The sequence below is a fragment of the Mirounga leonina genome, unplaced genomic scaffold (assembly GCF_011800145.1).
Source record: "Mirounga leonina isolate KUSES-001 unplaced genomic scaffold, KU_Mleo_1.0 Mir_154, whole genome shotgun sequence".
NCBI lineage: Eukaryota > Metazoa > Chordata > Mammalia > Carnivora > Phocidae > Mirounga > Mirounga leonina.
In genome coordinates, this window is record NW_023270389.1 from 54,440,151 (window position 1) to 54,465,017 (window position 24,867).

Below are 24,867 nucleotides of genomic sequence, written 5' to 3' on the forward strand. Positions count from 1 at the left end.
AAGTGTGTTATGAAAGATTAGTAATATAATCCTCGTAAAGTGCTTAGCGTGGCTCCTGGCACATGGATATGCTTAATAAATGTCAGCTCCTATCATTGTTAATACTTACACTTCTGCTCTGTTGGCTCTTTCCCTCTAGAATATAAACACATTAGGTTTTTCCATCTTAAAAAAAGTAATAGACTTTAGATATTACCTTTTATTTATTTTGCCCGTTTCTTTCTTTCTTTCTTTTTTTTTTCTCTGTTCATATCCTCCACTTTGCCTTTAACTGCATACACATAGGCTGGGTCAATGCCTAAGGAGTCAATAATGCCCACCTGACCACGGCTCAGGGTGATCCTTGATGGGGGGGAGGGGAGGTGTTGGCGAAGGATCCACTTCTAAGCTTGCTCATGTTCCTATCAGCAAGAGGCCCATTTCCTCACCAGGTAGACCTCTCCACGGAGCTGCTCACAACATGGCTTTCCCCCAGGTCAGCAATCCAAGTGAGGGAGAAAAGCCTGAGAATCCCATGAAGAAAGCCACAGTCTTTTTTTTTTTTCTAAAGATTTTATTTATTTATTTGAGAGAGAGAGTGAGAGAGAGAGAGAGCACAAGATGGGGGAGCGGGAGAGGGAGAAGCAGGCTCCCTGCCGAGCAGGGAGCCCGATGCGGGACTCGATCCAGGGACTCGATCCAGGGACTCCAGGATCATGACCTGAGCCGAAGGCAGTCGCTTAACCAACTGAGCCACCCAGGCGCCCAAAAGCCACAGTCTTTTAACACCTAATCTCAGACATCACATGTCATCGCTTCTGCCAATGTTATTGGTCATACAGACCAGCTCTGATACAATGTGGGAGGAGACATAAGGGTGTGAAGACTGGGAAGCAGGATCTTTAACAGCCATTTCTTTGAAAGTTTGTATTTATTTATTTGAGAGAGAGAGACAGAGAGTGTGAGAGAGACAGAGCACAAGCAGGGGAGAAGGGCAGAGGGAGAGGGAGAAGCAGGCTCCCCGCTGAGCAGAGAGTCTGACTTGGGGCTCAATCCAGGATTCCAGGATCATGACCCCTGAACTGAAGGCAGATGCTTAACTGACTGGGCCACCCAGGCGTCCCTGAACAGCCATTTTGAAGGCCAGCTACCACAGATAAGCTCTCCAAGTGACTGTGTATATTGTGAGAAAGGTAGGGATCAGTGGAAGGAGCAGTGGGACACCCACAGGTATGGGGCAGAAGGAAGAAAAGAACCCAGCTAAGGTGGAGGAACAATCAGAGGGGCACAGGAGACCCCCAAATGTCAGTATTGCTGCAACAAGAGTGAAGCAAGATTCCAGAAAGAGTACAGAATCAACACAAAACGCTGCAATGATATAAACTGTAAAAAAAGGCGGGGGGGGGGGGCACCTGGGTGGCTCAGTTGGTTAAGAATCTGCTTTCGACTCAGGTCATGATCCCGGGGTCCTGGGATCGAGCCCACCTTGGGCTCCCTGCTCAGCGGGGAGTCTGCTTCTCCCTCTCCCTCTGCCTGTCACTCCCCCTGCTCATGCTCTCTCTCTCATGCTCTCGCTCTCAAATAAATAAATAAAATCTTAAAAAAATAAACCATAGAGCAGTTATATTTAACTTGGGCTGCATTATATTCTTGGCTTTCATTTATTTGTTTTTGTTTTTAGGATATTCACCTTTTTATTCAGTCTTGCTGGTGCAAATAGTAAAATCGTTCTGACTTCCCTGACCACAGGCTAGCTAGATTTTGTGGAAAAGTTGCTGGGAGATTGAGAGTCTCTTAGGGGGCTCGCTGGACCTGAACTATATCCACAGATAATCTTCCAGGCACACAATTTCCCAGCAGGATGCTCAGGGGCCCCTGACATAAGGTCATCTCCTGATTTTCCATAGTTGATGTTTTCCTGCTTTCACATAGGGCAAAAAGCCACAGAGAAGATAGTTCTTTCTTTTGAGACAGTTTTCCGCCCTGAGCTTTGGTTATAACGTACCAGAGCTGGGATTTTGGACAGGACACACTGTTCTCACTTAAAGCCAGATTGGTTCAGTGAGGTTCAGTGAATGCTGTGCCTCCTCCCTGGTGCTCTCTCACCACTTGATTTTGCTGGTGGGAGAGCGCAGTTCCATCTTTTAAAATAAAATATATTGTAATGCTTTCTTAATTAAAAACCTTTTGAGTCATGCTTACTGCAATCTGTTACATGGATTTAACTGATCATCAGGAAAGAGATTTTCTGTTCTCTGTGGAATAAAAGAATTCAGAAAGGAAATGAATGGATGAAAATGTTCCAGTAATGAAATCCCTCTCTTTAACAATACATGTCACACTGACGTATTACCCACAGGTACGTTTACTTAACTTCAGTAAAATAAAGAACTAACCAGCCCCTCAGGAAGCCCAGGCTCTGAGGAAGAGGTGGGTTCACATCCCAGCTCCCACACTCACTGACTGGTCTTTCTTTGAGACTCAGAAACTGAATTTCCTCCTGAGTAATGTGGGGAAATACTAAGCACCTAGTAGGGCAGGGGAAAGGACTCTACATGTGAAACAGCTACCGTACCATCGGGGCACCATAAATAGTGGCTCTTTTTTTTTTTTTTAAGATTTTATTTATTTATTAGAGAGAGAGAGACACAGCGAGAGAGGGAACACAAGCAGGGGGGGTGGGAGAGAGAGAAGCAGGCTTCCCCCCCCCCCGAGCAGGGAGCCTGATGCGGGAATTGATCCCAGGACCCTGGGATCATGACCTGAGCCGAAGGCAGACGCTTAACAACTGAGCCACCCAGGCGCCCCTCAGGAACATTTTAAATCTGAAGAGACTGGGGCATGGCTAGTGACCCACAGAGTGAACAGACCGTGTGGAGGTATCAGGTCCCATCCTCTTTTTGCTAAAATACACTGACCCCTAAGAGAGCAGAAATATAAGGAATAAGCAAAAGGTACAATGGGAAGAAGCGGAGTAAAATTTTAAGATAAGTTATTTAATAATCACTCAAAACAAGTTCAGGCTGATTATTAATCTTCCACTCTTAGACCAAACACAATAAAATGGGAATATTTTAACAACCTTTCATCGTTTTCTATGGAAAATCTGCTTTTCTGTGAATTCTTCATTGATATAATTCTGAAAGTAAAGTCTATACTAAGTATCTGCCAGGAAATATCATTATGAACTTAATAGAGGGCTAAATTTTTACAAATCTGATGTCATCTCGATGAGGTGGGGGTGGGATGCCGGGTGGGGATACCGCAGACAGCTCCGCAAGCACTTCATTTCCTCCTCTGTAAAATGGGGTTAATGGTACCAGTCTCTGAGGATGGTCATAAGTTTCAAAATAAAAATAAGTTGGTAAATGTAAAAACAGGTTTAGGTATGAGGGACTATCCAAAAAGATGAAACAACATTGATCTATTTGGGAATTTCCTCAAAAGCCAAAAGTTTGGGTTTGTATGTTTTTACACACAAAGCTCAGCCCACAATGGGCTCTGGTTTAGGCTTATTGTCCAATGCGTCGCTCTGGTGGCAGGAAACTTTCCGAGACCCTCACTGCCCCTCCACTGCATACTGACCTTTTTAAAATTAGCAATTGATCAGAATAACCTTGACTTCACACCAAAGATCACAAGTGGATTATGCTCCATCAGTAATTATAACTTTTTAGCTTCTGAGAAGCTATTATGAACATCGAAACATTTCACAGATTCCCCATGTGAATAGCTGCTGGGTGTGTAATATGAATTGATGGACAAAATACCCACTGACGCTTAGATCTCTGGGCAATTCGGTCCCAGGCGCTAACTCCTAGCCACCCAGACTCCACGTCTCTATTCTTCCCATTGTCCTCCAGTATAGTCTTTGAGTGCGTTTTATTTATTTTTTTATTTTTTAAAGATTTTATTTATTTATTTGACAGAGAGACATAGTGAGAGAGGGAACACAAGCTGGGGGAGTGGGAGAGGGAGAAGCAGGTTTCCCGCTGAGCAGGGAGCCTGATGTGGGGCTCGATCCCAGGACCCTGGGATCATGACCTGAGTGGAAGGCAGACGTTTAATGACTGAGCCACCCAACTTTGAGTGCGTTTTAAAAAGAAGTATGTTTTTCTTCTTTGATGCAAGCCATGAGAAGCATTGTCCCATAGAAAAATGTAAATAACACATAGGGTCCCCCCCAAAAAACCCATAAATGTCCATTTTGCCTATGCTGTTGCTGTATGGCTACTGTGTCTATGATTTTTTTCCTATGTGAGCATAAGAAGGGAAGCCCAAGTCATGTGGAAGTTGTCTCCATCTTCCCCTTAGCCTTCTGAACCCTACAACCTTTACCAACAATCTTCGCAATATCTTCTCGTGCCCAGCACCGTGCCAGGCACACAGAACACCCTCAAATACTTATTGAATGAATTTCCCACAATTTTTACCACCATGGTAAGAAACACTGCCTAAACATGGTGAGGAAGAGATCACTTTGGGCGCTGAGCTAGAGTTGCTCATTATTTCTTGCCAGCCCACATCTTCTAAGAGAATCTTGGTCTGTAGGTTTTTCTAAATAGCGCCCTCACCCCCGCCCCCAAAACACATAACTGAATGGATTAAGGTTGAGTTTCTTTTTTTTTCTTTTCTTTTCTTTTTTTTCTTTTGAGCCGAAGGCAGTCGCTTAACCAACTGAGCCACCCAGGCGCCCTAAGGTTGAGTTTCTATCCCAAGAAGAGAACTGCAATTGGCTACTGACTGGTGTGGTTGGCTTGAAAGAAGGAGCTCAGCCACCAAATCTCTCTCGAGAATGTGGTCTGGGAAAGAGACAGAGTCCAGAAGCAGGGCTGTCATGCTGGGGGGTAGGCGCGGGCCTGGGGTGACCATAAGGGGCCAGATGAAAGCTGAAGTTGGCGGGAAGACACTGGTAAAGTGGAGAACGGAGTTGACACATCAAGAAGGAGAGCTGCCATGAGTGAGATTTTGCAGCTTCTGAGAAGCAGGGAGAGCAACGGCCTTGATCATTTTTTAAAAGGCCTGTTTCAGTCTCAGTTTAGGAGAATACTTAACCATATTCAGCTTCCTCTCCCCAGTGCCCACCCTTTTATTTAAGATTTTTTTTTTAAGATTTATTTATTTATTTGAGAGAGAGAGAGAGCATGTGAGCGAGGCAGGAGAGACAGAGGGAGAGAATCCCAAGCAAACTCCTTGCTGAGCATGGAACCCAATGAGAGGCTCCATCCCACGACCCCGAGATCATGACCTGAGCTGAAATCAGGAGTTGGATGTTTAACTGACTGAGCCACCCAGGCGTCCTTTTAAGATCTTATTTTTAAATAATCTCTACACCCAACGTGGGGCTCGAACCTACAACCCCAGGATCGAGAGTCTCATGTTCCACAGACTGAGCCAGCCAGGTGCCCTCCCACCATTTTTCCTTTTTCTTTTTTCCTTGAGGAAACACGAAAGAGAATCTGTACCTTGAAACTAAGGAGAATTTCTTTGCTCAACCTAAGGAATATTTGTGTCAGCAGCCCTCACACCAGCCTCTGAATGAGTCTCGGATTGCCTTCAGGGTTAGTCCGGGACTCTCCGCAATATCCCAGTTACACTGTTCATCCTGTCTGCTCTGGTCCCACCCAGGAGAGGACACATAATCCCACTCCACTCGACATCCCCACATACGCTGAGACGAATCTAGCCTTCAAGCTGCTAGTCAATGGATTGTGTGGAAGAGAAACATCTGAGGAGCCTTTGTAAAATTCGTTCTTGAGGCTTCCCTGAAACAGTAGTAAATGTAGAAATGGGATGAAATGGGGAGGCAGAGAGCATTCGGGTCCTGGTCTGTGTACCAGCCACATGACCTGGCACAAGTCAGTTAATCCCTCTGATCCCCAGTCTCTCCATTTGTAAAGGAGGGATTACCAACTTTGCCTGGTTTACCTCAGGGTTATTTCGAGAGAGTTAAATGAACTGAGGTTTATGAAAGTGCCCTGTGAGCTCTTTGGCCCTCATTCAGATGTATGTCTTTGGCAGTGTGATTAAGAATCGGAAAGAAGGTGTGTCAGCTCTAGGAAAGTTTCCAGGCTGTGTCTGCTCTTATTATAGTAACTAACATTGTTCCTGACAGAAGTACGAGATACCATAAGGTAAGTCCATCAGGGAGGAGTTAAAAAAACAAAAAAACCCACAACTGCCTCATGGCACTTGTCGAAGTGAAAATTCTAGGAGAGCAAATAATGATGGAAAATAAACTTTCCCTTGCCCTTTTTTTTTTTTTTAAGTAGGCTGTATGCCCAGTGTGGGAGTCCAAAGCAGGGCTTAAACTCATGACCCTGAGATCAAGACTTGAGCTGAGATCAAGAGTTGGACACTTAACCAACCGAGCCACCCACGCACCCCACTTGCTTTTAATTACAGGAAAAAATTATGAATCAGGAAAACAGCTCAAAAGACATTTTCAGATTAATAATTAAATATCTGGTCCTTAGGGAGGGATTTTTATGTGAACTTGAAAGATAAATGAGAAAAAGTGTGATCTGTTCAGGTCCCAAAGTGGATCATTATTTTCAAAAACACCAACAACAAGCAGCATCACTGTGTGGGGGCGAGTTCAGGAAGGACAGGCTAGCAGAAGACATAGAAATAACAGCAAAACCCAAATTCTTAAGAAACTCTCAAGAGACAGTTAATTTTGATCATTTTAAGAATAAAATAAATATGGAATACATCAATTTAAAGATGGGTAACAATTTTGTAAAGTCAGGCATACAAGGATACAGTGTCCCAGCTCCTGATAGGTTAGAAATCACTGTCCCCCCAACCCTAGCTCTTCCAGCACGATCCGTGACAAGTCCCCATGACCCAGGCCCGATGCTCTTTCTCAAACGGAGCTTTTCTTTGGTCTTTTGAATGAATCTCACTTTTTCTCTCTGTGCTTCCTTTTATTTTATTTATTTATTTACTTATTGGAGACATCATCACTTTTATTCAGATTTTTGAGAGCACTAGAAAAGTAGGTTAACACCTATCTTCTCGAGATAAGAGACCTAAGATTTCCAAGAGCCTTCAAATACGATACTCCTCCTCCAAGTATAGGGATCTGTGCTTCCTTTTATAGCTCCAGCCCCCTGCCCCATGATCACTAATACCCTGTGGAAATCCTACCTATCAATAGCTGGAAGAAAATCAGCTCAGTACGCAGTATAATAAGGCTTCATGGAATGTCCATGGACTAGCGGTAGAATATGTATGACAAAAATTGCCAACAATATCCTTGTGATGATTTAAGTGTAGTTTCACTTTAATTGGATGCTAGCATGACGTTTGCAGCTCTCAGGACTCCGTGGAGAGGGCTGTCACTACATCCATTCCTCCCCTCTAAAAGCCTTCCTCTTGGGGTACAACATGCTTCTGGGCACGGGTCCTGCCCTTGGAAGTCTCTCTCCTCACAGGAAGAAGATGCCCCGGTGCTCAGGACCAGCTTCCACCCGGACAACCCCGGACAACCCCAGGGGCCAGCTCTAGATGAAGAGAGCGTGCAGGGCTCTCTGGCTTAAGACCCGCCCCCCACCCCTTCCCTTCGGTTTGGGCGGAGTGGGGGCTTGGGGGGAGGAGCAACAAAGGAAATAGGCGTGGTTAATCTGATGCATGCCTTGTCATTGGACAGAGCCTGAACATCAGAACCCAAGGCAGACCCAGAGACATGTCTACAGCCCCAGTGCCTCAGCCATTGTCAACATGTTATCTCATTAGGTCCCATTACAAATGCCATCTCCCCTGCGAAGCCTTTCCTGTTCACGAGGAAATCTCCCCCGCCCTGGGCTTCTCCAGCACTGAGGTTCCCGGAATAGCCTTACCTGTAGCTACAGCTTGACCACTTCTTCAGGATGGGGTCTGTTTCTGACACACTTGGGTAGGCTTCACAGCCCTTAACACATAGTAGGTGCTTAATAATGAATCTTCTGAATGATGGGCCAGCAAGGACACGGATGAAAGGGTCAGCGTGGAGAACGGTGCCATGAGCTCCCAGTTCAGACTGCTTCTTCTCCGCGCCCCTTTCCTCATCCTCATCTCCATGCTCTTAAGTTACCATCTTAATTCACCATGCTTTGCAGTAAGCCTCCTGATCTGTAGTGAAATAAAGATATACATGGGACGATCCCATCTGAGACTATGTGTGTGCATTTGGGGGAAGGGAGTGTGCCCCCAGCAAAGTTTCCTCTCCAGCTGGGAGAGCCCTGCTCCCCCACCCCCAGACCCCAGACACCAGGGAGGTGCCCAGAGTGTCCTGAGCAGTCTCCACTATGGTGCCACTGGCTGTTTTCCTTCCTTAGGGCCCTTTTGCTTTCTCCTTCTGCTTGAATTATGTATCTATCCAGGCATCTACTGAAAATTTATTGAGCACTTATATCTGCCAGTCACCGGGGACAAAATGGTGAGCAAAGCGATCACAGCCCTACCTTCATGGGGGTTACATTTTGTCATGGAAGAACTGCAGGAGAAAATCAGTAGCCAGCCAGCTTACGCCCAATACTGAATGAACAGAAACACAACCTTGAATGGACTTGAACAAGGGACGCTCCTTACTAATGCCGCTCCCTAGCGCCCCCTGCTGCCTCCATCTTGCACAGGAGGCCCTGGGCCCGCACCTTCCACGCCGGCTCCCGCAACAGGCACAAGTCTGCACTTGGCTGACACACCCCATGAGCGTCTTCTTGGCTGCCAGCGGCATCTGGCTGGAGACTCCCCGGCTCCAGGCTCCGGGCTCCAGAAAGGAAATGGCCATGGCACACAGTCTAAGAGCGAATCTGGAGTGGACAGTGTTTCCTCAGAGGGAAAGGGGGCTCCTTGTCCAGGCAAATCCCCGGAGGTGGGGACCGCGGGGAGTAGGGCGCCGGCCTGAGAGGGCGGTGCCAGGCAGGGAGGTGAAGAGTGTGAGGAAGCACACCAGATGTTTATTGCTGTTCATGGGGCTGCGAGTTCGCTGTGTCTTCAGTGAGCCCTTTGCTTTTAGGAGAGTAGTTCTATTCGATGAAAGGATGCAGTTTCATAACATCAGCTGTAAAAAGCAAAGGGTGTGCATGAGTTTTCCCTCACCGAAGGCCTTCATTTAATGGGAAAATAGGAAGCGAGCTCATTTCCTAGAATGTCAGTTCCTGGAGGAAGTGACTGGAGTCTTTCATGTATTCTGGGCACTCGGCGGGACTTGGTTTATGCAAGAAGGTGGAAAACCTCAGCATCAGAAGACCTCAGTTTTCTTTCTGGTTCTGTGACCCTGGGAGCGTCCTCTCCTTCTCTGGGCCTGCAAGTGTCCTTGTGGCTTTAGCCCCCCCTCCATCCCCCCCTGGAAGGCTTTGAGAGGGAGCCGGGAGGCAGCAGGCAGAGCTCAAGCCTCTGGGGCGCAGTGGGTGGTGATGCGGAGTGGGGGGGTCAGCGAAGGAAGGCAAGGTGTGGGAGCTCCCTCAGTCCTCATCCCGTCAGGCTCCCGGGGGAGAAGGGATGGCGAGCCACAAGGATTGAAGGGAGCTCCATGAACCCAACAGCCACGTTTTCTCCACCCCGCCCCCCCCCCCCCCCCCCCCCCAGCCTTTGCCGGCAGCCACAACGTTGGGAATGACTGGTGGGTAGCTTTCGCCCGGCGTACAAACCCTGGGTTGGACCAAGTGAAAACGCCAGGGATTGTTCAGCCCTTCACCCCCCACTGGCACCCACGGGGCGGGGGGTGGGGGGCTCAACAGCAGGGGCTCTGCCACAGAAGGCCTGCAGCTCAGGGGAGATGGACCGAGAGGGATGGAGCGTGGGCGAGGAAGACGAAGGTGCGCACAGCCCGAGGAACTGAGCGGAATTTCAGATGGGAGCTCCTGGGTTATCCGAGGCAGTGCGGGCCCCCCACCCCGCCAAAGGAACTCAGTCCAGGGGAAGTCAGAACGCCGGACCTGAGTCCTGTATTCTTCCCTGACAAGCAGGGTAACCCTGAGCAAACTGAAGGCAGGAAAATTACTTCCGTTTCTCTTTATCCAGAACTCCTTTCCTTTGTGGAGCCCGCAGCACAGGAACAATCTGAGCTAGTCCCTTTAACAGAAAAAAAACGTTCCTGAGAGTGAAGCCAAACAGATTTGAACCAGTTCTTGCTGACTAGAAGATATTTAACAAAATCATCTTGATAATGTTTATCTGATTTAGGAACTGAGAATAGGACCCTTCAGTCAGCAGGAAACAAACACCCGTTTGTAAATGTCTCAAGTTCAAGTCTAACTTTAGAACCAAATAAGAATAGAATCTTTTAAGCAAAATGTATTTTCCCAAACAGGAGATGAGTCCGCCGGGGCACATCTGAAAATATTTACTTCGCAGATATTGAAGTTGTTTTTGGTATCAGACAATATAAATCGCTCAAATGCAAACAGTATTTTAAAAGTTACTGGTGAGGCTATTACATACATTCCGATTTGCACAGACCTTCTCTTGGCATATTTGGTGTTTTTCTTCATTTGTTATTTGTTTGTTTGCTCTCTTTTTACATTTATTCATGTAAAGCAGGGATTGTTAAACGAGGCTCCAGAAAGCCCGTCAATTTGGATAGGGAAAAAAAAAAGCATCTTTATTTTCAGCATCTTCTAACTAAATTTTAGGTTTAACATTTCATTCTATATGAAAATAGCCATAAATCCAAAGCTGTATTAGCAGGCCCTGTGACTTTGTCGCTACCAATAGAAATCACAGACATTTTATGTTACATTATGGTTGGTGCAGATACCATGCAATAAATAGCATTTCCGCTCAGACTACTTGGAAATTAGGCATCCCTCCCCATTTTTAAAGTATTTGAAGATCTTGTTTTTAAAGTGTTAATGAAAATGGGGCACCTGGCTGGCTCAGTGGTAGAGCACGTGACTCTTGACCTCAGGGTCATGAGTTCAAGCCCCATGTTGTGTGGAGCCTACTTTAATAAATAAGTTGATTTAAAGTGTTAATGAAGAAGGACATGTATAGTTCAAATTTTAAAAGTATTTTGATAATAGTATTTCAATATCATGTGCTTCCTTTGCAGTCCTATATATTTTCTACATTTAAAAACACCTTCCTGAGAAGGGTTCCACAGATTTCATCCATGATGATGAAGGCGCTTTTGCTCACACGCGCACACACACACACACACACTCACACACATGGTAAGAACTAGCCTCGAGGCTGTCACTGACAAGGGTGCCTGATATGCTGGGACTGGAATTACAAAGTCCTCCCAAATACAAACCCACACTTGTTTTAAAGCTGGGGGCAAGGGAAGAATTCTGCTTCCAACTGCTTCTACAGGATTGCTGTTCCCTGAAACCTGGTGGCATGCTGCCACTGTATTCTGGCTGGCTGCTATTTGTCTGTCACTGCCACAGGGACAGAGGGACTATGTCTTAAGAATGTCTGCATCCCCGGTTTCTAGCACAGTCCACGATACAGAAGCAGGTCTCGATAGAGTTTGCAGAGTAAATGGAAATATAAACTAGAAATGAATCCTTGTTGAAATAGACATGCATGTGATCATGTTGGGTGAAGTGGGCCCTGTGTGAACGTGTGTGCACAAAATAGGGTGGGGATATAGGGAATATTGTAGGGATATGGGATGCATAAAGTGAGACATTCTTTTTGAAAAGAAATTCCAAACAGACTTCTGGAATGTCATATTCTAAGATGTTTTCTGGCCGTGTAAAAACAATTCCCCTGTGCGTGGCCCCGCCCAGCCTCACGTGACCACCTCTTGCTCCCCCCACTCAGGGGTGGCTCCCCAGTGTATATAAAGCTCTGTGCAGCCAAGGCATGAGCCAGCAGGGCCACCCATCTGGACGCCTCACAGGGTGGGAGAGCTTTCCCAGGGAAGGCTTGCCCAGTCCCTGCACTGAGGGCCTCTGTACCCATCACTGCAGTAGCAGGCCCAAGATGCCAGTTGCCCAGCTGCTACTTCTGGCCTGTCTTGTATGGGGTTTGGAGGCCAGGAGGGCCCAGCTCCAGAAGGCCAATGACCCGAGCGGCAGATGCCAGTATACCTTCAGTGTGGCCAGCCCCAGTGAGTCCAGCTGCCCCGAGCAGAGCCAGGCCACGTCAGCCATCCAGGCCCTGCAGAGAGACAGCAGTGCCCAGCGGGCAGACCTGGAGTCCACCAAAGCCCGGCTCAGCTCCCTGGAGGGCATCCTCCACCAGCTGGCCTTGGGCCAGGCTGCCGGGCCCTCACAGACGCACGAGGGGCTGCAGAGGGAGCTGGGCACCCTGAGAAGGGAGCGGGAACAGCTGGAGACCAAAGCCAGGGAGCTGGAGGTGGCCTACAACAACCTCCTCCGCGACAAGTCAGCTCTGGAAGAAGAGAAGAGGCGACTGGAGGAAGAGAATGCGGATCTGGCCCAGAGGCTGGAAAGCAGAAGCCAGGAGGCAGCGAGGCTGAGAAAGGGCCAGTGTCCCCAGGCCCACAGCTCCTCTCAGGACGTGCCACCAGGCTCCAGGGAAGGTAAGAACGTGGGGTGAAGGGGCCCCCGAGTCCAGAAGGTGACATGACTCATAGTGACCTGTTATGGGCGGCCCGGGCTTGCCTTTCCTCTCTCCCCGAGACTGTCCATCTAGCACGAGACAGACGACTGAAGGAGGGCAAAGCAACCACTCTCACATATTACTAGTCATTTAGCTCCTGAGAGTTCCATTTGGGCTGGTGGTTCCGAGTTCTTGTGCCTCCCATGATGGCTCCCCCAGTCATAGCAAAGTGCGAAATATAAGGACCAGGTGAGATGTATGTGTATATGATTAGTAGAAAGTTGCCAACTATCCTGCCTAGAAAACTCCTCTTTTGTGAATCTTTGGAAATTGTGATTCCTACCTTTTGTTGTTAAAATGACCTCTATTTATGAGATAACAATAGATTTATGAAACCATGATAGATGGTAGGTTGGTTTTTTTTTTAATGTGCTGTCTTGGCAAAGTAAAGAGGTGGCAACCCCTTTGTCGGGTTCCTCACTATGTTGTTTGGGAAGTTTTCTTACTCTTTGCCCAATCGGAGAACCTCTGCTTTCAAGTCCCCAGGCCACTCCTTGAGGTGGCTCTTTCTAACTGAGACTCTCTTCCATTCATCCTGGTCTCTGCTCGAAGGTGAGTCCGTGCATGCACACTGTGACAGGGGCCACTCTCTCTCCATTATTCGGGAGGATGGTATTTGTGTCACTTTTTGTGAAATTGTGCTCCCAAATATTCCCTGTTTCATAATTAGTTTTCTGATCAGGAAGAAACAAGTGAGCAAATCTGAACGCAGGACAGTTAGCCCAGACTCTTCAGAGACGTCAACATCATGAAAGAAAGACAAGGGGGTAGGGCTTGTTCTAGATTGTAGAAGGCTAAGGAGAAGTGGCGGCCAAATGCAGTGCCTGGCTTTGGATTGGGTCTTACATCCAGGGGAGAAGAGCCACAGGGACAGGTTTGGAATCATTGAGGAAATTTGAAGATAGACCACCTCTTAGGTCCTATTATTGATTAATGCTTAGTTTCTTGGCTGAGAGATGATATCGTGGTTATGAAGCATATCCTTCTTCTAAGGAGACACAGACTCAAGTACTAGGGGGTAAGTTGTCAGAATGGCTGCAATTTACTTTCAAATGGTTCAACAAAGACTATAAATGTATCAAGAGTGACAGAAACAAAGGAAAAACAAACGTGGCAAAATATTAACAAATGGTGAACTCAGTGATGAGCACATGGTGGGGGGGTGCTTTATTATATGATTCTTTCAGCTTTTCAAATGGTTTGGAAATCTTCAAAATAAAATGATTATTTTTTTAAAAGGGCTTTCTAGGGACACCTGGGTGGCTCAAATGGTTAAGCAACCGGCTCTTGACCTCAGCTCAAGTCTTGATCTTAGGGTCATGAGTTCAAGCTCCACGTAGGGCTCTGTGCTGGGTGTGGAGCCTACTTTAAAAAAAAAAAAGGCTTTCTACCTGAGAGGCAAAGTCTGCATGTAAATGAGACTGAAAAAACCCAAGAGTCCATGCCAGGGTATGACCTTGGACAAGTCACTTAACCTCTGCACCTTGGTTTCTTATCTGTTACGTGGTAATGAAAATTCCTCCTCTGAGTGATTTTTGTGGGGTTCAAATGAAATAACTCTTAAGTGTAAAGGATTTTTAAAAATCCTGTATTTCTATAGTTGGAAGAGACTCGATTCTAAATTTTACAACAAAGAAAAATAAGGTCTGAAGACACCAAGGGCCCCGGGAGGCACAATGATCGGTGGTGGCACGAAGATTTGTTGAACCTGAGTCTCTGAGCACAGATAAAAGAATCAGTATTAATAGAAACACAAGCATTACTTATTTCAGACTGTTAAGTGATGGAGTCATATTCTCAACAAAAACCTGTGTGTGTGTGTGTATGTGTGTGTGTGTGAAAACAGAGGCAACGTTTTGGTTTTTTTATTGTCCTGTGGTCATTTAACAAGACTTAGGGAATTTATTAGATGTGTTTTCTAATTTTACATTTCTTTTTCTTCTTTCTAGCTGCTCTACTTTTGAAATAAGGACAACAGCCCCTTAGAGTGAACTCCAAGCTTGGAAAGTCTTTTTAGCAATTTTTTTTTTCCATGAGGAGGAATTACATTAGCCCAGGAATGTAGAGCTGCAGAGCCTCTGAGCCACTGGCTCGTTTTGTGCAGATGTGGAAACTGAGGCCCAGAGCTGGTCTGTGGCCACCTAGTCAGCTAGTGGCAGAGCCAGAACCGAATTCTAATTCAGTCCCTCCCACCTGAGGTCCAGTGGCCCTTCAGGACCTTGAAGTGACCTCTAGTTTATAGAACCTAAAGATAAAAGAAAGTCTACCTTTAGTTTACTATTATTATTATTATTATTAAAGATTTTATTTTAAATAATCTCTACACCCAACGTGGGGCTCGAACTCACAACCCTGAGATCAAGAGTCATGTGCTCCACCAGCTGAGCCAGCCAGGTGCTCCAGGAAGGTTACATTTAAACATCAGGGAAAGAAACATTTGGAACAAAAGATGGGCTTCAAGGTCCTAGATCTGAGGGTAAAGGGCTTTCTGGGCGACTGGAATTTAAGTGTGGGTGTGCTTCATGTAGGGGCAGCAAGAGCTGGGGGGCTGGGAGTGGAGGGAAGGGCTTAGTGAAGCTGCCTCCAGCCGAGGGAGGCCAAAGAAGGTGGACTTTTTCTCACTCTGCCTGTCATTCAAACTGTCACCACCGCTGTCTTTATCATGTAATTGTTACCTAGAAAAAGGTCTCCTTAGAAACACAGAAATTACTTGTTGATGTGTGTGTGTGTGTACACGTGAGAGAATTAAGATAGTATATATATAATTTTGTAGTAATCGCTTTGTAGCAAAATGTCTGGAAACCTATTAAGCCCATGGGGCACCTGGGTGGCTCAGTCGTTAAGCGTCTGCCTTCAGCTCAGGTCATGATCCCAGGGTCCTGGGATCGAGCCCCACATCGGGCTCCCTGCTCAGCGGGAAGCCTGCTTCTCCATCTCCCACTCCCCCTGCTTGTGTTCCCTCTCTTGCTGTCTCTCTCTGTCAAATAAATAAATAAAATCTTAAAAAAAAAAAAAAAAGCCTATTAAGCCCAAAGTAGAAAAATACAGATTACCAGATGATCTATCAGAGTTGGTTATCAGTGTCACAAGAGAAGCCCCTCTTTCCCTTTATCTGACCTTTACTTCAGATTAGTCCTCCTAGAGAACAGAGCCTGGGATGGGGGCTTGTGTGCAGTGGTATATGTGGGCAGGGAGTAGAAGCCAGGTTAGGGGAGAGTGAGTCAGGGAAGGAAGGGGAGCCAATAAGGAGTGGGGGGGCATTCTCCAGTGGAGCCCCACAGTGGGTGGTGGAGGCTTGAGCCCACCACGCCCTTCTGGGGAGCTGTGTAAAATGCAGCGGAGGAAGGAAGCATTCATCCGTGCATCCGATACTCTGCTGGCCCAGGATCATCACGCCAGAGGGTTTATCCCACTTCCAGTTTGCACAGATGTGGGCACCAGCTGGCTCTTGCAGAGAGCGAGAGAAGCCGGAGCAGGGCAGCTGAGGCAGGGTCCTCGCAGGGGACATTGGCACAAGGCAGGTGGCCACACAATGACTGGGGAAAGGTGGGCAGGATATGAAGGAAGAGCTCCAGAGGTGTTCAGTGCAAGTGCTGCAGATAATAATCTCTTGTGAGGGTTGCTATGCAGATTAGAAGTGCCGGCACAGGGTGGGCATGCAGTAAGTGGATCATAACTCTGAAGGGTTTCTTTTGCTTGAGCTGCGCTACTGTTTTAAAACATCATTTAATGATTAAAACATCAACACGTACATAACATTTTTGTAACACACATATTGATCTGAGAGACAGTACCTGGAGCAACACCCAGGACGTTAGTCTGCTAGCTAATCTTCACTTTCCTGGGGAGCTCTCTAGAATGTGTCTGCAAAGCAGAGGTAAGGGAGATAGGGCAGAGCATGCAGAAAATTTCCAAAATTTTGTAAGAGACATGAACTTTTCAACCACAGAAGGACTGAGTTTTAATAGAAACAAATAAAAGCTCTAAAAATATTTAGCTATTGGGTACAATACAGTCCGTAATATTTTCATAACCTCTTTTTGTTTTCACACCACAGAGTGAAATATGAGTGATTTTTAAACATTCCAGAGAAATTTTAATTTTGACACATTTTTATTGAGGACGTTTCATGTATAGTTTGAGCTAAGAATACTGAGGCGAGTAACTTGGCCGAAGTCACACACCTGGTACAGGGCTGGCCCGACCTGGAAAGCTATGACTTGGGGCCCGATCCAGGCTCGTTCACACAACTGCTTCCCAGCCTTGGGGCTGTGTGCATCCTCTCCCACAGGCTTCTGTCCTCATGCCTCTGACCATTGCCAGGTGCTCCTGGCCCGCACAACCAAGAAGCAGCCAGCGGACTTGTCATCCACCCATCCCATCTGCCAACTGAGAAAGGGCCGTGCAGTGATTCCGAAAGCCATTCCCTGACAGTATGTTTCACCGTGGTTCTTGTTTACTCCAAAGACGGCACATGAGGTGTGCTTCCAGTAACCGCGAAGAAAGGCGGTGGGGGTGAGGCAGGGAGAGGGAGAGGAAGAGGGAGAGGCAGAGGCAGAGAGGAAGAGACCGGGAGAGGGAGGAAGAAAAGGAGCCCTGTGCAGAGCCGCGAGGGCCTCGGTGGCCCCAGGCAAGGAACTCTGCACCAGCCAGGCACCTGGTCCCTCTCCTTTGGCGGCCGGTCCCCGGGGGGGGGGGGGGGGGGGGGGTGCACGACCTGGGAGCTGTGTGCGCACGCGCAGCAGTGCGCCGGAATCCGAGCTCCGCTCCAGGAGTGGGTCACCCCCCAAAGTTCTGAGGCGCAAGTTGGAGGCTGTTAGGAAGCCTCAGGTAGCCGTCTGCACCCAGTCAGGAGACAGAATCCACACGGCAAGTTAAGTCTTGTAAGTTATATATTAAAAATATAAAGAATGGAGTACGATGAAAGAGCAACTATGAGATATAACTCCACACGGCACCCCAGGGCCGAGGGAAGGTCCCAGAGGAAGGACAAACTTGGAAGGGCGTCAGGCCTCACTGAGGAAGGGGAGGTGCAGCCCAGCGGAGAGCGGAGAAGCTGGAGAGCTTCTCCAGGCTGGAGCTGGAACGGCCACCTCCCGAGGGCGACCGGTAGCCTGCGGCGTGGACACAGTGGAGGCAGGGACAGGCTGCGCGAGGGGGGCCTGCAGGGGAGGCCGGCTGAGCACGGGGTCCCTGTGCAGGGACTCTGGGGTCCGTGTTGACAGGGCTGTGGAAAGGTTATGGCCAGGCTGTGGCTGCAAGGTCACAGAGGAACCACGTCTTGGACCCGTGGCTGGGGCAGGGCTCCACCCGATGTCCTCGCGCTCACACTGCCAACCCAGTCCCCGGGGGCTACTGCCGCGAACCGTCCTCCCACAGTGTCCCTCCAGCGCCCTCTACCGAGAAAGCTTGACATCGTGCCCACTTTACAGGAGAAATCCTTGTTTTTCGGAAAGCATCTAGAGAAGGTTGCATTTGGCACCAAGGGGCAATTAATTTATAACTGACAAACTTCCCCCACCACAGGTTGGAAAGTTTTGCAACTGCCGTGGCCTTGGCAGACTTGGCTCAGGTCCTAGTCCCACCACTAACTAACTGTGTGACCTTAGGCAAGTTACTTAACTTCTCTGAGCCTGTTTCCTCTTTGGCAAAATGAAGATAATATCGTCCACGTCAGGACTGTTATGTGGAATAGAGGTGATACGCACGGGACCTGAATCATAGGAGGCACTAATAATTAAATTAGTGGCAGACTGCAATCCTAAAGCCTTTTTCTATTTCTTTAAAAGTTGTGAAGATATCAGATCACATAAATAGTTTCTATGAAACTGCTTTGAAATGTGGAAAGAGCCATAAGTACCTGCTAATCGTGTCTTTTAACAAAGGATCTGTTTTCAGTACTTCAATATTTTAGTGATCTTCAGGGAAGTCACCCCGGAAAATGCTGGTCTGGGTTTGTTTTCCCCACTTTCTTTATCCCCTCTGTGGCTAAAGTGGGCATTTTTCTTAATTTTCTTCTCATTGATTTGCAGGTGTGTACCCTGACTTTTCTCAGTATATATCTATTTCTCAGTAAGTCACTAAGCTCCATAATCATCCTAGCCACAGTCACAGAATAAAATAATGTGCATCAGGTGCACAGAAGAAGGAGCTGGTACAGGGGAGGCCCTTGTATGGCAACTGTGGGTCCTGGAGCTGAAGGGCAGGGAACTGGGCTGGGGCAAGGGAATCCTCTAGAAGTTTTGTAGAAATGCCACTGCAGTATTTCTCACCTCACATTGCCTAAAACTTGCTCCAATATCCTGAGAATTAATTGAAACAATTAAAGCAGTTTGAATTATTCGGAGGAAAGGTACCAAGGAAAAGAAACAGCTCACCTCCGGGAGTTTGCTCAATGACCTGCTTTTGAGAACTTGCCCTGCCAGGTGTTGCCGCGCATTTGAGCCTCTGCTCAGTGTGGGAGCCTGGGCAGGCAAGGCAGGGGTGGGTTGCTCCTGATAGCCAGGGGTCGAGGCTCTGTCGTTATGTTTTAGGCCTAAGACAAGGCGTGGAGACGGGAGAGGCAGACGGAGAAGGTGAAGGCCTGCACTCCAGGAAGCAGGGATGGTTACAAACAGCTCTGCTCGCCCCTTGTAGGGGAAGGGGGTCCCTCACTCTTACCTTTTTCTGGCAGCACGGAAGAGCAGGGAACCTCGGGCACCCCGCCTCTGCCATGCCGAACACCAGTCAGCACCAATTCCTGGGAGAGGAGGACGGTGGTCGTGAGTGTCCTCAGTTGGTCTAGGGAACCTCCATCTGACCTAGTGAATCAGCCTCTGCCCTGGGTACCTACCCTCTTAGGTCGAGGCAATCTTCTGAGTGAAGAGCGGAGGAGTCTTCTCGCCTCCACAGATTTTCAGGCAGACAGAAGGAGATTCAGGGAACCAAATGAATTTCCTAGGACCCTCCAGGAGCCATTTGAATTGTCCAAGGGGTCCTTATTCCCAAAGCAGCCTAGAATGAACCCACGTTACTCCTCAGTGAGAGGACTTTGCCAGAACATGAACTCCTCAAGGGGACCATGGACCGACTGTAATTATTCACCGTGTATGTCCACACCTTGCACAACTTTGCACTGGTAGGTGTTCCAGAGGGGCTGGCTATTTAGATGGGTGGACAGCTCCCCAAGGCTGGGGAGACTGAAGATGTGCCATGTCCCTGGAGGTATTCCTGATCGCCCCTGGAGTTTGGGGCTCACATCTAGAACGTCCTCAGTTGGTTACATATTTTGGCTTAAGGGTCTTAACTGCTCATGCAGCCCACTCGGGACTGAGGGACATCCCAGGGTGGGAGGACGCACCCCCTCCAGGCCTGTCACTCCTGGGGAGACCAGTTAACACCGGGCAGAGAGCTCTGCAGCGGGCAGCCCCACACAAGCCTGAGAGCTTCTTAGCTGGATAGGAAATGTTCTCTACCTCCTTCTAGTACTGTGCATTGAAGCTAAATACCAGCAACTATAAGAGGTACCTGAGTCCAGACATGTGAAAATGTGAAAAAATGTGTGTGGCTTAAAATTGATGACATGTGTGTAGCCGGAGGGGTTCAGTGTTCCATTGTCAGCTTCTGTGCCTGCGAGGTTAAATTTAGCAAAGTGAAGCAAACACGTGATAGGAGACAGAACGTCTTCCTCACCTTCTCGGCTGTGCAGGAGCCCAGCCCCAGGCACTGACTGCCCTCGGGGACCGTGACACAGGAATCCTGAGTGGGGAGCCAGGTCACTCAAGGGGCAGAGAGCTGACTGAGATGGCCAGCAAGAGAAAAGGCCAATGTTTCAAGCATATCTTTTTGTTCTGAGACTTTGACGTCTGGGCCTCGCAGGGTTAGCTGATTCCTGGAGATCCTGTATGACTCACCTGCCAGCACGCCTTTCGCATGCACACCCACCGACCCATAGCGCACGCCCCGCCCGGCCTCCACGCCCACGCCCCGCCTCCACGCCCCGCCCCACTTCCACGTCCCGCCTCCGTGGGCTCTGGCTCTCACACTCAAGGCCACTGTCCACCTGCCCGCATCACCTCAGAGCCGGGGACCAACTAGGGACAGCCCCATGCCCCAGAGCCTGCTGAAATTATTCACATTAGCCAATCCTAAGCCTGCTTACCCGGCCTCACCCATTCCTTCCCACAGGAAAAACAATAAAGGTTCTTGCCCATGTTTCCCCTCCTGCCTGAGTGACCCTGGTGCTGCCCCATGTGGCCCCTATGGCGTGGGTGTCCTTGGGAGTAGTGAGTATAACAGACTATCTTCTCATTAGCTGTCAACTCCTGATCTGTTGGCCTCATCATACCTGAATCATAAACCTACATTTTAAAACAGCTAAGCCTGTTCCTCGTGGCTTTTGCTTTTTCCTTGTATTCAAGGACTCTTGTATAAGCCTAATCCTAAACCCAAGTAGCGAAGTGTGACAAAGTGTGGTAACTTCATGTCTAACCGGTGTCCTCCACACCCCTTCCCTCAACGTGCGCAACCCCCACCCTAGCCCGCGAATTCTTGTAGGAATTCCGCACACTCTGTCCTTGTCCAAAACTGGTCTCAGAAAGGAATCGGACAGAGTATTTCAGTTGAGCATGTAAAGCTGAATACGTTGCCTCTCACAGGAACATTTGCGTCATGACAGGGGAAAGAACCTTATGTCATGCAGGGAATCGTTAATTGTTGAATTTCGGGCATCCCGAAGATGGTGAAGACCTTCTCAATATCCCTGAATCACACCTCACCTGCTCATAAATTAGGGAATTATTTTAATTTTGTACAAGTTTATTTTATTTTGAATACCCTATTCTGTGCAAGGCACATCGCTATGCAATTTATTACTTGTGAGCTTTTTGTTATGGGAATTTTTCAAACATTCACAAAAGCAGAGAGAACAAGAACCCCAGTGTATCCATCACCAAGTTCCAACAGTTGTCCGCCAAATCCGATCTTGTTTTATCTCTACCTTAATGCTACATATTTATTATCTTTTTAAAAAATCTTCTTTTAAAGTTTTATTTGTTTAGGTTATCTCTACACCCATCTACACCCAACATGGGGCTTGAACTCACGACCCCAAGATCAAGAGTCACATGCTCTTCTGACTGAGCCAGCCAGACCCCTACATATTTATTGTCTTAAAACAAATCCCAAACCATCATATCTTTGGAAGTCTATTTAAATACCATCCTCAGCATAGTCCTTGGGCCATTTTTCTTCATACTACAAGTTTGTCTCTTTCTTTTAATATAGTTTCTAAATGGAATGTGGAGACCATGAACTTCCAGGAACTGAAGTCAGAGTTAACTGAGGTTCCTGCTTCCCGAATCCTGAAGGAGAGTCCATCTGGCCATCCCGAGAATGAGGAGGGAGACCCTGGTATGAAGTTAAATTTCTTCCCTTTTGTACACACATGGTCTTTATCTGTGACTGTTCTGTGTTCAGAGTTGGTCAGCCCGCTTTGCAGGGAGGGCGGACCACTGATCAGCCTTGGCAGCGAGGCAGGGAAGGGGGAGAAGAAGAGCCCCTCTCTGCTCCCTTTCCAGAGCACGCGGGCAGGATGTCGGCCTTTCCTAGCAAAGCCCTGTATCTCACTCACCACCCACTTGGGGATGGTGGGCTCAGCTGGGCTGCACTGGGGGAAGAGGAGAGATGGGTTTATTTCACCCACTTGATTGCCACATAGAAATTCATTACATTTTTTAGTAGATCCTTCATATCTTTCTTTATCTTAGGGCCGGATGGATGCACCATCTCAGCAGATAGCACATACTCAGAAAAGGTATCTTTTCTGAACTTGGGTACTGAGGAGAAGTACAGGTGCCCCTCTCCAAAGTGTTCCCTGAAAGCCAGACTTAAGGCAGGCTGTGGTTTTCAGAAACTGTGACTATCCATGTTATTAACAATTATTCCCAGCTGAAGATCATGCATGCAATGGGGACGTTTTGAAGTCTTCAAAAAACAATTCCCTGAGACATGAGCAGCAAAGACTCCTCACCTTCTACAAGGAAAGTGAAGAAAAAAAAAAAAAAGCACAGAAATCTGTTGTGTTTATTTCAGCTAAATCTAAATTTTCAACCATCTCTTCATTACATTTTAAAAATTATGTTCGGGTTTTATTGTATTAAAATGGTGCCTTTATGTGGCCCGTCAGTTTGGGCTTGAAGAACTTTGTTTTGCAGAGTTTCTTATAATGACTAGATTTTTGTTTCATTTTTATTTTTTAAAAGATTTTATTTATTTATTTGAGAGAGAGAGGGAGAGCACGCACAAGAAGGGGAGGGGAGGAAGGGGCAGAAGGAGAAGGAGAAGCAGACTCCCTGCTGAGGAAGGAGCCCAACTCGGGGCTCGATCCCAGAGTCCTGAGATCATGACCTGAGCGGAAGGCAGACACCCAACCGACTGAGCCACCCAGGTGCCCCTGTTTCATTTAAAAAAATGAAGTACATCAGACATGAAAGTCATAAAAAGTAGCATAATGGACCCCTGTGAGTTCCTGCCTGGCTTCAGTCAAATATTAGAAATACAGTTCGAAGCCCTCTGTGCAGCCTTCCTCTTTACAACTGATACTGAAAAGGGGAAGTTCAATTCATAGGACATTTTGATCACATACTACTTCCTGGGCATTTACTCTCTACCAAGTACATAACATGTATAATTCCATTTAACATTTACAACATCCCTACTACCCCAAAACACCATCCCCTCTGCCAATGACCAAGCCGAGGTCGAGGGGCTGAGGGACCTGAACGTCACCGAGTCAGCGGAGGGCAGAGCCTGACCTTAACCCCGGACGCTCCGGCTCTGCCACGCGGCCACGGGGCGGAAAGACGGTGGAAAGCGTTCTGGGTTATGCGTGTCTTTACTTCCCCCAGGATGCGGAGAACTGGTTTGGGTAGGAGAGCCGCTCGCCCTGAGGAGAGCTGAAACGATCGCGGGCAAGTACGGCGTGTGGATGAGGGACCCGGAGCCCGCCTACCCGCACACCCCGGAGACCACCTGGAGAATCGACACGGTGGGCACGGACATCCGGCGGGTGTTCGAGTACGACCGCGTCCCGCAGTTCCTGCAGGGCTACCCGTCCAAGGTGCACGTGCTGCCGCGGCCGCTGGAGAGCACGGGCGCCGTGGTCTACCGGGGCAGCCTCTACTTCCAGGGCGCCGAGTCCAGAACGCTGGTGCGCTACGAGCTGACCACCGAGGCCGTGAAGGCTGAGAAGGAGCTGCCGGCGGCCGGCTACCACGGGCAGTTCCCCTATGCGTGGGGCGGCTACACGGACATCGACCTGGCTGTGGACGAGACGGGCCTCTGGGTCATCTACAGCACGCAGGGCGCCAAAGGCGCCATCGTCCTCTCCAGACTGAACCCAGAGAGTCTGGCCCTGGAACAGACCTGGGAGACGAACATCCGGAAGCAGTCGGTGGCCAACGCCTTCCTCATCTGCGGCCGCCTGTACACCGTCAGCAGCTACTCGTCGCCGGATGCCACGGTCAACTTCGCCTACGACACGGCCACGGGGCGCAGCAAGGCCCTGAGCGTCCCCTTCAAGAACCGCTACAAATACAGCAGCATGGTGGACTACAACCCCCTGGAGAAGAAGCTCTTCGCCTGGGACAACTTCAACATGGTCACCTACGACGTCAGGCTCTCCAAGATGTGAAAAGCCTCCGGCATCAGGGAAGGCGGCCGGACCCGATGGTTAGGGCTCCTGGGGGCAGAGCCCGCCCGCCCAAGCCCCTGCAGCTCTTCTCTGCATTCTCAGCTTTCATTATTCACCCAGAAGAATGTGCGTGGGCCCCAGGTCTGCGGGTGTGGGACTAGCAGTCGGGGGGACGGGGGGGTTAGACGGTGTCCCAGTCGATGGGCTCGTCCTCCGTCAGCTCTTAAAGGGCTGTGTAAACGAAAGAGTGCAAGTTCTGTGGTGAGTTGGGGCCAAAGTTATAAGGCATAGTAGTCTCTTCATGGAAACCACAAGGCTTTTTATAAAAGGCCCTCACTGGCTAAAAATGTGTGGAGAAGAGCTCGGGCGAAACAGCTTGCCCCACATGGCACCCAGGGTCGTCCCCGCATGCTGGGGACATGGTTACCCCACACCACAGTTAGAAGAAGAGGAGCAGCTCCTGTGGCCACCGTCTGTATGGTGGGCTTCTAATGCTTTACGTAGCGTCCAGTGGGGCATGGCCTTTGCCCTGTGAAATAAAGCCATCTGACATACTGTCCTCCTTGAACTTTGTGGGCTACTTTGCTTACGAGAAGAGTATTGATTCCGGCCATCAGATAATTCCTTTTGGTTGGGAGCTGTGATTGCAGGACGCT

General features: G+C 48.4%; 1 protein-coding gene across 1 annotated transcript; it reads left to right on the plus strand.

The window, feature by feature from the left end:
- The first annotated feature begins 11,745 nt into the window (after positions 1 to 11,745).
- Positions 11,746 to 24,776, plus strand: MYOC (myocilin). Its single transcript, XM_035010807.1, has 3 exons — positions 11,746 to 12,460; positions 21,805 to 21,930; positions 23,427 to 24,776. Exons 1-3 carry the CDS (start codon positions 11,779 to 11,781, stop codon positions 24,209 to 24,211), a joined length of 1,593 nt encoding a protein of 530 aa, XP_034866698.1. The 5' UTR covers positions 11,746 to 11,778; the 3' UTR covers positions 24,212 to 24,776.
- The last annotated feature ends 91 nt before the right edge of the window (positions 24,777 to 24,867 follow it).

Coding starts and splice junctions, on each gene's coding strand:
- MYOC (XM_035010807.1), top strand. CDS start 11,779: ATGAGCCAGCAGGGCCACCCATCTGGACGCCTCACAGGGTGGGAGAGC. Junction 12,461..21,804: donor GCCACCAGGCTCCAGGGAAG/GTAAGAACGTGG, acceptor CTTTTAATATAG/TTTCTAAATGGAATGTGGAG. Junction 21,931..23,426: donor GAATGAGGAGGGAGACCCTG/GTATGAAGTTAA, acceptor TACTTCCCCCAG/GATGCGGAGAACTGGTTTGG.